The sequence below is a fragment of the Myotis yumanensis genome, unplaced genomic scaffold (genome assembly GCF_028538775.1).
Source record: "Myotis yumanensis isolate MYYU_CA2020_CCGP unplaced genomic scaffold, mMyoYum1.0.hap1 SCAF_13, whole genome shotgun sequence".
NCBI lineage: Eukaryota > Metazoa > Chordata > Mammalia > Chiroptera > Vespertilionidae > Myotis > Myotis yumanensis.
The window spans coordinates 26,573,575-26,587,194 of record NW_027223764.1 but is presented as its reverse complement, the minus strand read 5'-3'; the positions used below and the strand labels follow the sequence as shown (position 1 = coordinate 26,587,194).

General features: G+C 43.3%; 1 protein-coding gene across 3 annotated transcripts in view; it reads left to right on the top strand.

The window, feature by feature from the left end:
- STAMBPL1 (STAM binding protein like 1) overlaps positions 1-13,217 on the top strand; it is a 45,357-nt gene extending 32,140 nt beyond the window's left edge. For all 3 annotated transcript variants that reach the window (XM_070432746.1, XM_070432745.1, XM_070432747.1), the window contains exons 7-11: positions 765-889; positions 3,297-3,434; positions 7,543-7,655; positions 8,586-8,685; positions 11,408-13,217. In XM_070432746.1, the coding sequence (XP_070288847.1) occupies positions 765-889; positions 3,297-3,434; positions 7,543-7,655; positions 8,586-8,685; positions 11,408-11,464 (533 nt within the window). In that variant the 3' untranslated portion in view covers positions 11,465-13,217. The remainder of the gene's footprint in view (positions 1-764; positions 890-3,296; positions 3,435-7,542; positions 7,656-8,585; positions 8,686-11,407) is intronic.
- Positions 13,218-13,620: the final 403 nt, after the last annotated feature.

Below are 13,620 nucleotides of genomic sequence, written 5' to 3'. Positions count from 1 at the left end.
GAAACACGTGAATCTTAAACACTGTATACTGGGGGTGAAAGATGTTGAGAAACTTGTTTGTCCAGAACTTTGCTTGGCAGTTTGAATGTAAATGGTTAGCCTTGCCCTAGGCCAGGAAGATCTCGTGCGCATGGGGCGTTAGCCTCCAGATGGGTTATGGGTTTCTGCCAACAGTTAGTGCTGCTGGGCGCTGCCATGTCTGTACTGGCAAGTTTTCAGAAGCAAATGAGGAGTTCTTCCCAGCAGACACTGTCAGATTGAGTTTGTGTTTCTATTTATTTTTGAAAAGTCATGGTAGACAACCAGTGTATAAATTGAGCTGCTGCTCATTATTTCTGAAAACACCATCTTTTTACTTACCACCAACTTTCATAAAGATATAAGAAACATATGAGAAACACAGTAAAGAGTATCCATCCTGTGTCTTACAGGATGCAAGGTGTCGTCTGTGTAGCCTGTGACTTAACAGTACACTGGTTTTGAGCCAGAACAAAACTCATGCTTCCGTGCAAATAGTTGATCTGGGGCATGAAATGTAAAAGTGCTTGCACTTTGCCACCTATTTATAAGTTTAGGGAATCTTACCTTCCTTCTAGTCACTGTTTACTTGTAAGAGTTTTAAACTAACACATGGAAAGTGGAGGATCCGATCATTTAATTTTTGATATTTATACTTATTTGCAGTCACTCGCCAAAAACTGTTTTGAAGGATGGGCTGTAAGATTTGTGTTTTTTTAGCTTCTTCTCCCTTTTCTGTTTCTCAGATTTAGTGGTTGAAGGACTGCGATGTGTAGTTTTATCAAGAGATCTTTGCCACAAATTTCTGCTGCTGGCAGAATCTAATACAGTGAGAGGAATAGAAACCTGTGGAATACTCTGTGGAAAACTGGTATGGCCTTTGTTTCATGTCTCTGCACAGGAAACTTTCCAAAGTGCTGATGTTCTTGTGATAAGCAGAGCAGACTATAGCATCCTATGAGTTGCAAATATTATTAACTTTTCAGAAATTAATTTCATAAAACTACTGTCCTTATTCATGAACTATCCTTCTAGAACAGTGGTTCTCAACCTTCCTAATGCCGCGCGACCCTTTAATACAGTTCCTCATGTTGTGGTGACCCCCCAATTACATTATTACAAATTGAACATAATTAAAGCATAGTGATTAATCACAAAAACAATATGTAATTATATATGTGTTTTCCGATGGTCTTAGGCGACCCCTGGGAAAGGGTCGTTCGACCCCCAAAGGGGTCTCGACCCACAGGTTGAGAACCGCTGTTCTAGAACATGAATGGTAACATTTCAGGTCTTCGGATTTTCAAAACCATCTAATTTTCTAAGACAGATTTTTGTTGCAATTGTTAGTTTCACAAACATTTATATAATTAACTCTGCCTGCTTTTATCCGTGGGAGGTATTGCCTTGCCACCGCTTTTTCAGATATGCGTGCAGTACAACTAGAGTTTTGTGGTTTCCTTTAAGGTAATAGTTTCAACAAATGAAATCTTATGGCACAGGCCCTATTTAAGTATGGAAGATTTTATCTGAAATATGTGATGAAAGACAATGTCAACATAGAAGGAAATAAAAGAGAGGAGATGAAATTAATTTCTTACTTTCAAGAAAGATGAATAATATATTTTTGGAAGTGGCCTTTCATAGTCTCCTTGGGTATAAGTTTCCATGTCTGGGTACAGGAACATTTTCAGCCCTAAACATTTAGCGTAAGAACTGTTGTGTAATTGAATACATGCTCTGTTTTATTCTCCAGTACACATTCTCCTACAGTATTCCCGTGTTTCACCCTCCCCTTTCCTAGGAGGAAGGAAGCACAGGTGGCAAGCACAGCAGAACGACCTGCCATCTTGGTCACCTTATTTGCCCTTCAGGGGGCAGTGTGCTGTGGATGCCTCCTCCCAGGACCATGTGTTATACTAAGTTTCCTTCTTTCCTCCCTTCCTTCCTTCCTTCCTTCCTTCCTTCCTTCCTTCCTTCCTTCCCTCATCAGACAAATATGTGCCAAACACTGTGCTAGGTGTTGGCATTCGGTAGCCTACAACAGCCACAGTCCTTGCTACATGACGCTTGCAAAGACTGAGACAGATGATTAATTAGAAATGGGGCTGGGTGCTCTCAGCAGAAGTGCAGGATCAAGAGGATGTGTAACTAGGAAACTGACATTGTCTGAGAGGGTCTAAGAAGTGATGCTTACCCCAAGCCTGCAGGATACATAAAGTGAGCCGTGGACGAGGGACTGGGATGGAGGGAAGAGCTGTAATGAAGGCTGGAGGAAGAGTGGCCAGTTTTCAGGGAAACCCTAAGACTAGAGAGAAGTCTACGGCTTCTGAGCTCAAAGAAGGAGTGCTGTGGAGGGATGGACAGCTAAACACAGCATAATAGCTCTTATTGAGGTTCCTGCCACCTTTTTATAACCCTCTTCCTTGCAACTCTTATCTTTTACTGGAGGCGGGTAATTTATTTTAACTTTCTCTTGATCTAATTGCAAATCCAAAAGATAACCTAATTATGGAAAATCTCAGTGAGTCTCCCAATAGTAGAAGAAAATTGTAAGTCAGGGAGTGAAATCCAATATAATTAAAATAAAAACAAGACCATCAACCTCGGAAAGCCTTAGAAATGCCCTCTAGTAACACCACCAAGGTATGGAACTAGTATTTCCCCCTCCAAATAAACCCACTATTATTTTGTTCTGATATTCCCATTATAGATGTAATATATCCAACATTATTTATTAACTAAACTGCCATAGATCAGTCTAGGACAGTGATGGCGAACCTATGACACGTGTATCAGAGATGACACGCGAACTCATTTTTTTTGGTTGTTTTTTCTTTGTTAAATAGCATTTAAATATATAAAATAAATATCAAAAATATGTCTTTGTTTTACTATGGTTGCAAATATCAAAAAATTTCTATATGTGACACGGCACCAGAGTTAAGTTAGGGTTTTTCAAAATGCTGACACACCAAGGTCAAAAGGTGCGCCATCACTGGTCTAGGATGCTAATACCTATTTATGGTACATTTTCTATTGTGAAAATGGCTTTCAAGCTCCAAACTGCTGACTCACATTTTGGGCAAATAATTCATTTCCTAGTTCAGTACCTGTGCTTTGTCTTTGAATTGTGATTGGGGGAGGGGTGGGAGGTGGGGAAGATGATGCAAGTTGTGGGGCAGAAAATTCAGGACTATATGAATTTTTTTTCTGCCAGTTCTTTTCTTTTTATGCCTCTGTCAGTAGATGATACCTTTTTGCTAATTGTTTTTCAGACGCACAACGAATTTACCATTACCCACATCATCGTGCCAAAGCAGTCTGCAGGCCCAGACTACTGCGATGTGGAGAACGTGGAGGAATTATTCAGTGTTCAGGATCAGCACGGCCTCCTCACTCTGGGATGGATCCATGTACGTTTGCCCTTTGGGTCTCAGTTGTGTGTGTGTGTGTGTGTGTGTGTGTGTGTGTGTTGTTATTTTCCTCCTTGAGGAAATTCAGCTTAATTTAAATAGTCCCAACCTTTCAATATTTTTCAAGTTCAATAAATGTCATCACATAAAAGCATTTTCTTTAATGTTAAGTCTAAATCTGTCAAATCTGAATCTGGCGAGGGTTATATTGTGCTTTTTTCTACAAGGTTAAAAGAGGGAGAGACGTCTGAAAATTAGTGACTTGTTTCGATGATTTTTAGAGTAGAATGGAGGCCTAGTGAGATTTTTAACTAATTTGTCTAGACAATTATTAATGTTCCCTTTCCCTTTAAGAAAATGTTGGAAAATGTTGGAAAATGTTTCTTTTAAACAGGTTTTTGTACATACATTGGGGCCTTGACTTACGAGTTTAATTCATTCCGTGACGGAGCTCGTAACTCAAATTACTTGTATGTCAAATCAAAAGTGAACGAGTGAGACACGTGATGCTGGGCTGATGTTGTGGCGTTCACTGTGACGTTCGCTGTGCCAACTAGCAGTGGGGTATCTGAAGCTGGCTCGTAACCCGAATTTTAGCTCACAACTCAAAGCAAAAAAACGGCCAAGAGACGGCTCATATCTCGAAAAACTCGTTAGTCTGGACACTCGTAAGTCAAGGCCCCACTGTATTAAGTAGGGACCATATATTCCATTGTACCTCCCCTGCAGGCCAACGATGTATAAACTGTATACACAAGCCACAGATTAGAGCCAAAAGGAGGGGGCTGAAAATATTAGGTCCTACCATCCCCCAGGCCATCGCAGGAACAAGAATGGGCTTAGGAATGAAAAGATGTGAGTTTAAATTTCAGCTCTGCTAAGAGTTCCTTGGCAAGTTACTAACGCAATCTGAGTATCAGCTTTCCCACCCATGAAACAAGGATCAGAATAACTGACGTAAGGTGATGGTGAGTGTTAGATGAGATGATGTCAGGGAATTCCTTAGCACGTTTTTCTAGGGACTCAGAAAATTGCAGTTGTTGGTTTTGGTGCTCATGCTCTACTTTTCTATCCTTAGTGTAATCTCTCGGGGGATATTCTTCCATTCAGTCTCACACATCTGGGCCTGGGGTAGGGACAAGTCATCTCACCGTTATGGGGTCCCAGCCAAGATTTCCAGGGCACATCCTGGGGACCTTCAAGAGCCCCTGACGAATGATGTGACCATTTTTTTTACTTGCTTTATAGAGAAGTACTGAACAGGGGCAGGACACACACACACACACACACACACACACACACACACCCCTACACCCACAATGTCACGGAACATTTGGTGTTCTGTAATTCAGGAGCGGAGAGGAGAATTCACCTGTAAATTTCCATGTGCCCTTGGTCAGGACTCCTAACCTCCTTGCTTCCAGGTTCCCTCGCGGGCCAGGTGGGGCTGATATAAACCCTCTCTCCCTCACCAGATTTGTGTGAGCTGTAAGCAAGATGCCAGGTTGAAAGCCTTATGAAAGTATAAACTGCCTCTCAAATACAAGAGATTATTTATAATGAAGAGTTTGCAAAACATTCCCTATGTCTATTTGTTTTACTTAACAGTAAGTAATGTGCCTTACTGTTTGCTTAGAAATTGCTGAATTTTAAAGGGATTATTTACTTTAATGTGATTTTCTGTAACAAGAAAGTATTTTAAAGCAAAAATAAAAAATTGTAGCGAATAAATTGTAACATAAACTTAGGAAGAATGACAGCCCATTAAATTTGCTTACGTCGAAAAGTCAATGCTAGTTTATCTTACAAAACATTTCCCTAATTAGAAATCAGAGTTTTTCCCTTATGTCCTAGGTATCTAATGTATGCAATAATGAAATTGGGTCATTTGCATAATGGATTTGGCATAATTCTAGAATTCTAGGATTTTGCTTTTTGTTTAGTTCACTATACCAAATTTTACGGTTCAGTGGAAACACTAAAATGCTATATGTCTAAACTTCAGTGATTGTAATGACTTTTTGTGAAGATTTTTATTGGCACAATGATAGGAACAAATTCTCCAGCTAACGTTTTTTTCAGATATAAATTAGTCACAGGAAAGAAGGGCTGAATTGGAATCAGACAGATCTGGAGTTGAGTTTAGACTTTTCAGCTTAATGAGCTGTATGACCTTCAGAGTGTTACTAACTCTTCTGCTTAGCTCGGTTTCCTCATTTGTAAAATGGGGATAATGATAGCACTTCTCTCATCTTGTTGCTGTAAGAATTAAATGAGATAATTCATGAAAAGTCATTTGTTCAATTGCAATAATTGACATCTGCTGCTATTGTTATCATCATCGTCATCATTTTTTTTTCCCATAAAAAAGGTGGGGAAGGGAAGCACCATTTTCCCATGGGTCAGTTGTCCTCATGGAGTAGAAGTGATTCCTCCTGGCAGCAACAAAGGGCTCAGAATGTCTTGTGTGCATTCAGTCTGGAACGAAAGGGACAGGTGGAGTGACTGGTCTACTTGACAGCCTGCTCGCTGCCTCCAGAGCCCTAGAGTTCCTCTGAACACGTCTCACTTTCTCACCGAGGCCTACATGGCTCTCTGTGTCAAGGGAAGATTTTCACTGAGACAGGTAACAGGCAGTCAGGCCCTCCCACCCATGCCTTTACTGAAGATTTGGGTTTTAAAAAATGAGGTAATTTCCATTCCTCTGTTGATCTCGGTCTTTGCAGACCAAGAGTTACTTTTTTCTTTGCAGAACATGTATCGTTCTGTAAATAGATATGAATGGATCTTTTTATCTTCATTCTAGTAAATAAAGTAGAAAGGAATTTTTAAATCTTACATCTCTTGAACAAGCTATTGTTCTACATAATGGCATGAAGCTGTTTCTTTGAGCCCATGCCCATTAGTGGTGAGAACATTAAATTAACGCCAGCGAATGGTTTTGATTTCTTTCTATGTGCTAGGCATTCCACATGGATTGTCTCATTTAATTTTCATAATCCCGTGAAGAAAAGATTACCCTTATGTTAGAGTTGAGGAAATGGGCGTGGGGAAGTTAAGGAATCGCCACAGTGTTGTACAGCTAGTGGAGGAGGCCAGACCCAGGCAGTGCACGCCAAGGACCTGGGTTTCATGATGTAAATGGTCACATTCCTTTTTTGAGGGTAATTGGGTTGACTGTGAGTTTTAAAATCATTGTGGCGGCATGGGTTTTTCATATCCAAGTATGAACCTCTGATTTGCCTCTCATAAATACGTGTGTATATAAGCCCCAAATCTGGAAGATAATTCCTTTACTTTTTTTTTTTAATATATTTTATTGATTTCTCACAGAGAGGAAGGGAGAGGGACAGAGAGTCAGAAACATCGATGAGAGAGAAACATCGATCAGCTGCCTCCTGCACATCTCTCACTGGGGATGTGTCCGCAACCCAGGTACATGCCCTTGACCGGAATCGAACCCGGGACCTTCCAGTCCGCAGGCCGACGCTCTATCCACTGAGCCAAACCGGTTTCGGCAATTCCTTTACTTTTTTATCTCTTCCTTCTTGCATTGTGCATATTTATTGGCTGTGCAAGATGAGTCCCAAACACCTTGAACAACCTGAAGAGTTCCGTTCTCCCATTGGTAGGGAATGGCGATCCACATAGGGGTAACAGCACCATGTGGGGAATTTATTGAAAACTTTCCTTTCGTGTCCAGGGTTTTGTGTAAAGTACCTCTGGGTTTCCAGTCACAGCTCTCTCCTCCTGACCAGCTGTGTGACCACAGGCAAATTACTTAAAGGAACCTCGGGATCCCTGGGTGGAAAATTGAGATAATAATAGAGGTGCCTCCTTAGATGAGTTGTGATGATTAATTTCCAGTTCTGTCTTTTCCAATAAGCAGAACAGACATGAACACTCCCAAGAAACGCTTCTCAAAGTCATAGTTTTTTCAAAGATGCAAACAGGGAAAGTATAAGTCAGCAGACACCTTAAGAAGTTTATATCTGGTTAATGATGGTAAGAAGGAAATAGCAAATAACTAGAGTTTTCTCTTCGCATGGTCTGTGGCCTTGGCTAAGACTCAGCTACCCCATAAGATTGTCCTCTTCTCTTTCCATAGACACATCCGACCCAAACTGCATTCTTATCCAGTGTCGATCTTCACACTCACTGTTCCTATCAGCTCATGTTGCCAGAGGCGATTGCCATTGTGTGTTCACCAAAGCATAACGAGTAAGTGAATGAGTACCTGTATGTGGAGGGGCTCCAGTGAGGCTGGGACTGGGGCTGCTGGGTTCAAGTGTGTCCCCTCCACAAGGCAGGCACACCATGCCCTTGAGGGAAAAGATTGGTGGCAGTCAGTTCCCATGTCTCTTTAGCTTTAAGGTCTTTCTTTTCAAGGTCCTTTTCAGTGGGAGAATTGCTGGTTCTTTTTCTCCAGTTAGCATGACCTTGAAGTGGCTAAATTGAATGTTATTATTCCAGTTTATCATTTGAGATGTTAGTTCTCCTGTATTATTTCCTGTTGTAGGAAAATGTCCAGCCTTCATTTAATTACCTCCAAAACCTTTCTAGGTTTGGGAGATGATTATTATTGTAGAGTGATTATAAGCACAGGACTCATGTCAAGTTATATAGGAATCCAGTCTCCACCCTCAACTGGTGTGTTTGGCAGGATGCCTGACCACCGTGAGGCTGGGCCTCTTCATCCCTGACACCTGCCCGTCACAGGTTGATGTGAGCATGAAACTCAAGGTGACCGTCTATGTAAAGGGCTTAGCATCGTGCCTGGCCCCCAGCCAGCACTCTGTAAATATTTGCTGTTGCGATCACCACTATTGCCATTGTTAAAATAATTAGAAAGATCTGCCACCCGCAGTCTCCTCCAGGGGGCCTCGGCTTTTCCGCTGTGGTCTCCCCAGTGGGTCAGCTGCCTCTTGCCCTGACAATCTTGCAGGTGTTTGGAGTTAGCACTGGCCCCTCAGTGTGTCTCACCTCTAGGCCAGTCATCCTAAGATTGGTTCAAAAAGTCATGTGGAATTCCTAGTTTGTGGTGCCTTCCTCCTTCCCATTTGAGGAAAATGCTTGTGCCATTCAAATAAAGGATCAGGAAAGCCCAGACAATCCTTAATTTTTGTACCTTTCCTTCACCTTGAAACTCAGCACTGGCATCTTCCGGCTCACCAGTGCTGGCATGCTCGAGGTCTCCACCTGTAAGAAGAAGGGCTTTCATCCGCACACCAAGGAACCAAGGCTGTTCAGCGTGAGTAGATACTGTTGGATATTTAATTTTAAACAATATATTTTTATTGATTTCAGAGAGGAAGAGAGAGGGAGAGAGAGAAACATCGATGATGAGAGAGAATCATTGATCGGCTGCCTCCTGCACACCCCACACTGGGGATCGAGCCTGCAACCCAGGCATCTGCCCTGACCAGGAAACAATCCATGATTTCCTGGTTCATAGGTCAAAGCTCAACCACTGAACCATGTGGACCAGGCACAGATATTTACATTTTTATCTTCTCGCTTTTTTTAGCAGTATAATATGGGATAAAACATTGTAGTGCTTAGTTTGGAGTTTTCTTATCTAGAACATTAATTATTCTTTGTAATTTGTCCTATATTTTATTTACCGGCCCATGTCACCTTTCCATTTATGTATCTTTGTGATATTTAAATACAGTTTTCTTCAGATTCCAAGTAAGCAAACAATCTACACTAATAAAAGAGAAACATGGTAATTAGCGTATGACCGCTACCCTTCCCATTGGCTAATCAGCATATCCTTATGCAAATTAACTGTCAGCCAAGATGGTGGCTGGCAGCCATGCACTGAAGCAAGCAGGGAGGTTTGCTTGCTCCAGTGACGGCGGACTCCTACATTCCCCGGCTGACTTGCCGGCCTCTCAGCTGCAACTCTAAGCAACTATGTACTATGTTGCAAATAAGAAGCTAAACAAAACCCAGAAACGGGCTTTCAGTCAGCCGGGCTTCAGCCAGCCGGACCGCAACATTGTATCGATGTTTTCAGCAGCGAGGCCTCAGAGCTAAAGCTGGCCCAGAATAAAAAAAAAAAAAAAGAAAAAAAGGAGCAGTTGGGAGCTTCAGTCAACCCACCAGCCAGAAAACAGCCCTCAGCCCCTCACCCAGACTGGCCAGGCACCCCAGTGGGGACCCCCACCCTGATCCAGGACACCCTTCAGGGCAAACCAGCCAGCCCCTACCCATGCACCAGGCCTCTATTCTATATAGTAAAAGGGTAATATGCCTCCCGGCACTGGGATCAGCGGAGCAGCGAGGCTTCTGGCACCGGGATCAGCGTGACAGGGGGCAGCGCCCAAACCCCCTGATTGCCCTGCGGCTCTGTGTGTGACAGGGGGCGGGGCCACAACCTCCCTATCTGCCCTGCTCTGTTTGTGACAGAGGAAGGCGCCCCAACCCCCTGATCAGCCCTGCTCTGTGCCTGATAGGGGGCAGCTCCCCAATCCCCTGATTGCCCTGCTGCTCTGTGTGTGACAGGGGGGAGCTCCCCAACCCCCTGATCGCCCTGCGGCTCTGTGTATGACAGGGGGCGGGGCCACAACCTCCCTATCTGCCCTGCTCTGTTCGTGACAGGGGAAGGCGCCCCAACCCCCTGATCAGCCCTGCTCTGTGCTTGATAGGGGGGAGCTCCCCAATCCCCTGATTGCCCTGTGGCTCTGTGTTTGATAGGGTGCGGCGCACCAACCCCCTGATCAGCCCTGCTCTATGTATGACAGGGTAGAGCCATAACCTCTCCATTGGCCCTGCCCCGAGTGTGACAGTGGTGGTGCCCCAACCCCCTGATCGGCCCTGCTCTGTGGGTGATAGAGGGTGGCGCCCCAATCCCCCTCCACAGGCCTTGCTCTGTGTGTGACAGGGTAGAGCCATAACCTCCCCATTGGCCCTGCCCTGAGTGTGACAGGGTGCAGCGCCCCAACCCCCTGATCTGCCCTGCTCTGTGTGTGACAGGGGGCGGTGCCCCAACTCCCCTATCGGCCCTACTCTGTGAGTGACAGGGGGCAGCTCCTCAACCCCCTGATGGGCCCTGCTCTGTGCGTGACAGGGGGGAGCTCCCCAACCCCCTGATTGACCCTGCTCTGTGTGTGACAGGGTACAGAGCCCCAACCCCCCTAATGGACCCTGCTCTGTGAGTGACAGGGGGCAGCGCCCCAACCCCCTGATTGGCCCTGCTCTGTGAGTGACAGGGGGTGGCACCGCAACCTCCCCATCGACCCTGCCTTGAGTGTGACAGGGGGCGGTGCCCCAACCCCCCAATCAGCCCTACCCTGAGCGTGACTGAGGGTGGCATCGCAACCTCCCGATCCGCCCTGCTCTGTGCATGACAGGGGGCGGCGCCCCAACTCCCCAGTCGGCCCTGCTCTGAGCCTGACCAGGAGCTGCACCTAGGGATTGGGCCTGCTTTCTGCCACCCGGGAGCAGGCCTAAGCCAGCAGGTTGTTATCTCCTGAGGGGTCCCAGACTGCGAGAGGGCACAGGCTGGGCTGGGGGACCCCCCTCCCCACCCCGAGTGCACAAATTTTTGTGCACCGGGCCTCTAGTTCTTAAGTAAAATGATATCGAATGTCTCATGAATTATTTCCACACAATGTGGCTACATTACTTTTTTTCATAGCAGTAACTTCTTAATCAGCATTGTGTAGCCCAAAAGAAACATTATCTGGCTACAACGTTTCTTTCTAACTGATTCCTTGGTGGTTCTCTGGCTGTAACATCTGAGAAACATTAGTTTGAAGTTAGTATTTATTTAAAATAAAAATTACTTGGCAGCCTCTGTAAATATTTTTTTTGTTGTTGAAAATGGCTACACTTGATTATATTTGTTCTTATTGGAAATATTTTTTTTAATTAGGAACATTTTAAAATTAGGAAATTCATATTCCCTCCCTAAAGAGAATTTTGTTAAACATTATGATCTAAAGACATTTTTTTTTCTTTCCTAGGTATGCAAACATGTGTTGGTAAAAGACATAAAAATAATCGTGCTGGATCTGAGGTGATATGTTCTGAAGATTAGCACGGTCACCACCGGATACCTGCCCATGGACATGTGGTCCCTGGATTTTCTTAAGATGTTTCCAGAAGTGACTGATATTTTATATTTATACATTTTAGACCAGAAAGTTTGATATTTATTGCTCTTGTGCATTTTGAAGTTTTCTTTTTGGGTTGCTCTGTCTCAAGAGTGGTCGCAATGATGTTAAGTCAATACCCATTAATGGACCCAACTACTATGACCAGATAATAAATTATGCTGCAAACAATAATATGACCAGTACTTAAAGAGGTCTCTGCATACGTTTTCAGAGCATTAGATGTTTTGCTGTATTTTTTCTCATTCCTATGAAATATAATCCCAAACAAGGAATTCTGAGTAGCAGGTGGTCTCCAAGCCAGGCCATCTGCTTCCACAACCTTTCCCTGTACTAGGAGATGGGCTGATCCCACATGTGAGAAGAAATGAGGCTGTATATGGGCTTCATAAGCTAAGAAATTGAGGATAACATCATTCAGGAAAGAGTGGGTTGTCTATGGAGCTGGACATGCAAAGTTAATTTGCCCTTAGCTGGTGGTGTCCGTAGACTCAAAGCCCCATGCATAGACCAAGCCACACTCTAGTTCTATAGTCTAGGATCTGAAGCTTCCAAGTCCACAAGTTGTCATAAGGAAGAAACAAGCCACTGAGCTACCCATAGCAGGCTCTTTATGCGTGTGAACCGGACCAGAATCTGGGTGGCACAGTACTAGTACTAGGGAGTAGACCAGTGCGGGAGGAATGCTACCTTGTCCACACACAGAGTGCAGGGAATACCCCTCTTTATAAAACAGAAATCATTGAACTTCCTGGTGGGCGTTAGTACATGCAAACAAGGTCATGTAGGCAACTCAGATATAAAGCCAGGAGGAGAGCGAAGGCTAGGAAAGCTGTGGTTGGCATACAAGACATTGACTGTGAAACCTTAAAATTGTTTACTCAAATTAGTCACTGTCTGGCTGGGTCCTGGATGTAACAGCGGAATGATGGTGAATCTGCAATCTTGAGTCTGAAGAGGATGCTGAAAATTCCTCCACAGCTTTTGCAGAGGGAAAAGCATTTATAGATTACTCAAGAAATAAGCTCCATTATGTTTCCTTCTCATATAAAAGCTTATGAATAAGAAAAAGAAAACAAGCAACTAGCTGACATTTGTTCTATTCCGGACTTTAGGCAAGGTTTCCTTACCAACAGAAATGAAGTGTGTGTGTGATTGATTTAGCAGTTTCCTGTCAGCAATAAAATGTGTTACCTATCCAAGTTTTGCCTAGGGAAATACATAATTTTTAATTTGTTCCATTTATAAAAATAACTTATTGAGGTGAAATTCACAGAAGATAAAATTCAGTGACATTTAAGATATTCACATTGTTGTGTAACCGCCACTTTTCTCAGTCATTGGTAACCAATCCACATTCTGTCTCTATGGATTTATCTATTCTGGATATTTCCTATAATTGGAACCATACAATATGTGAATTTTTGTGTCTAACTTCTTTCAGTTAAACATAACGTTTTTGAAGTTTCATCCACGCTGTACCATGTATCATCAGCACTTTGTTTTGTTTTTTTAGGGCTCAGTAATACTCCATTGTATGTATATACACAATTTGTTATACACAATTTGTTATACACAATTCACCCAGGGATGGAGGTGTGGGCTGATTTCACCTTTTGGCTGTTGTGAATAGTGCTGCTATGAACATGTGTGTAATGTACTTGTTTCAGTATCTGTTTTCAATCCTTTGGGGTATATATTTAGGAATAGAATTGCAGGGTCATGTGTAACCGTATGTTAACTTTTTTATGCCAACGTTGTTTCCCACAGAAGCTGAACCATTTTACACAACAATATATAAGGGTTTCCATTTCTCCACATCTACAACAGCACTATTTTTTAAAAAAATTATAGTGATCTTAGGTGTGAAGTGGTATCTCATTGTGATTTAGAGCGATACGTTATGAAGTTCTTTTAAGTCAAATTTTTGACAGTCAAATCAGAGTTGGTGAAGATGCCGAAGAGTGCTAGAACCCACTCTCATGACACTCTGATTGTTGTGGAACTCCCGTCCTAGGCCTTCTGCACATTGGAACCATGTGCAGAAGCAGAACTTTATTTTA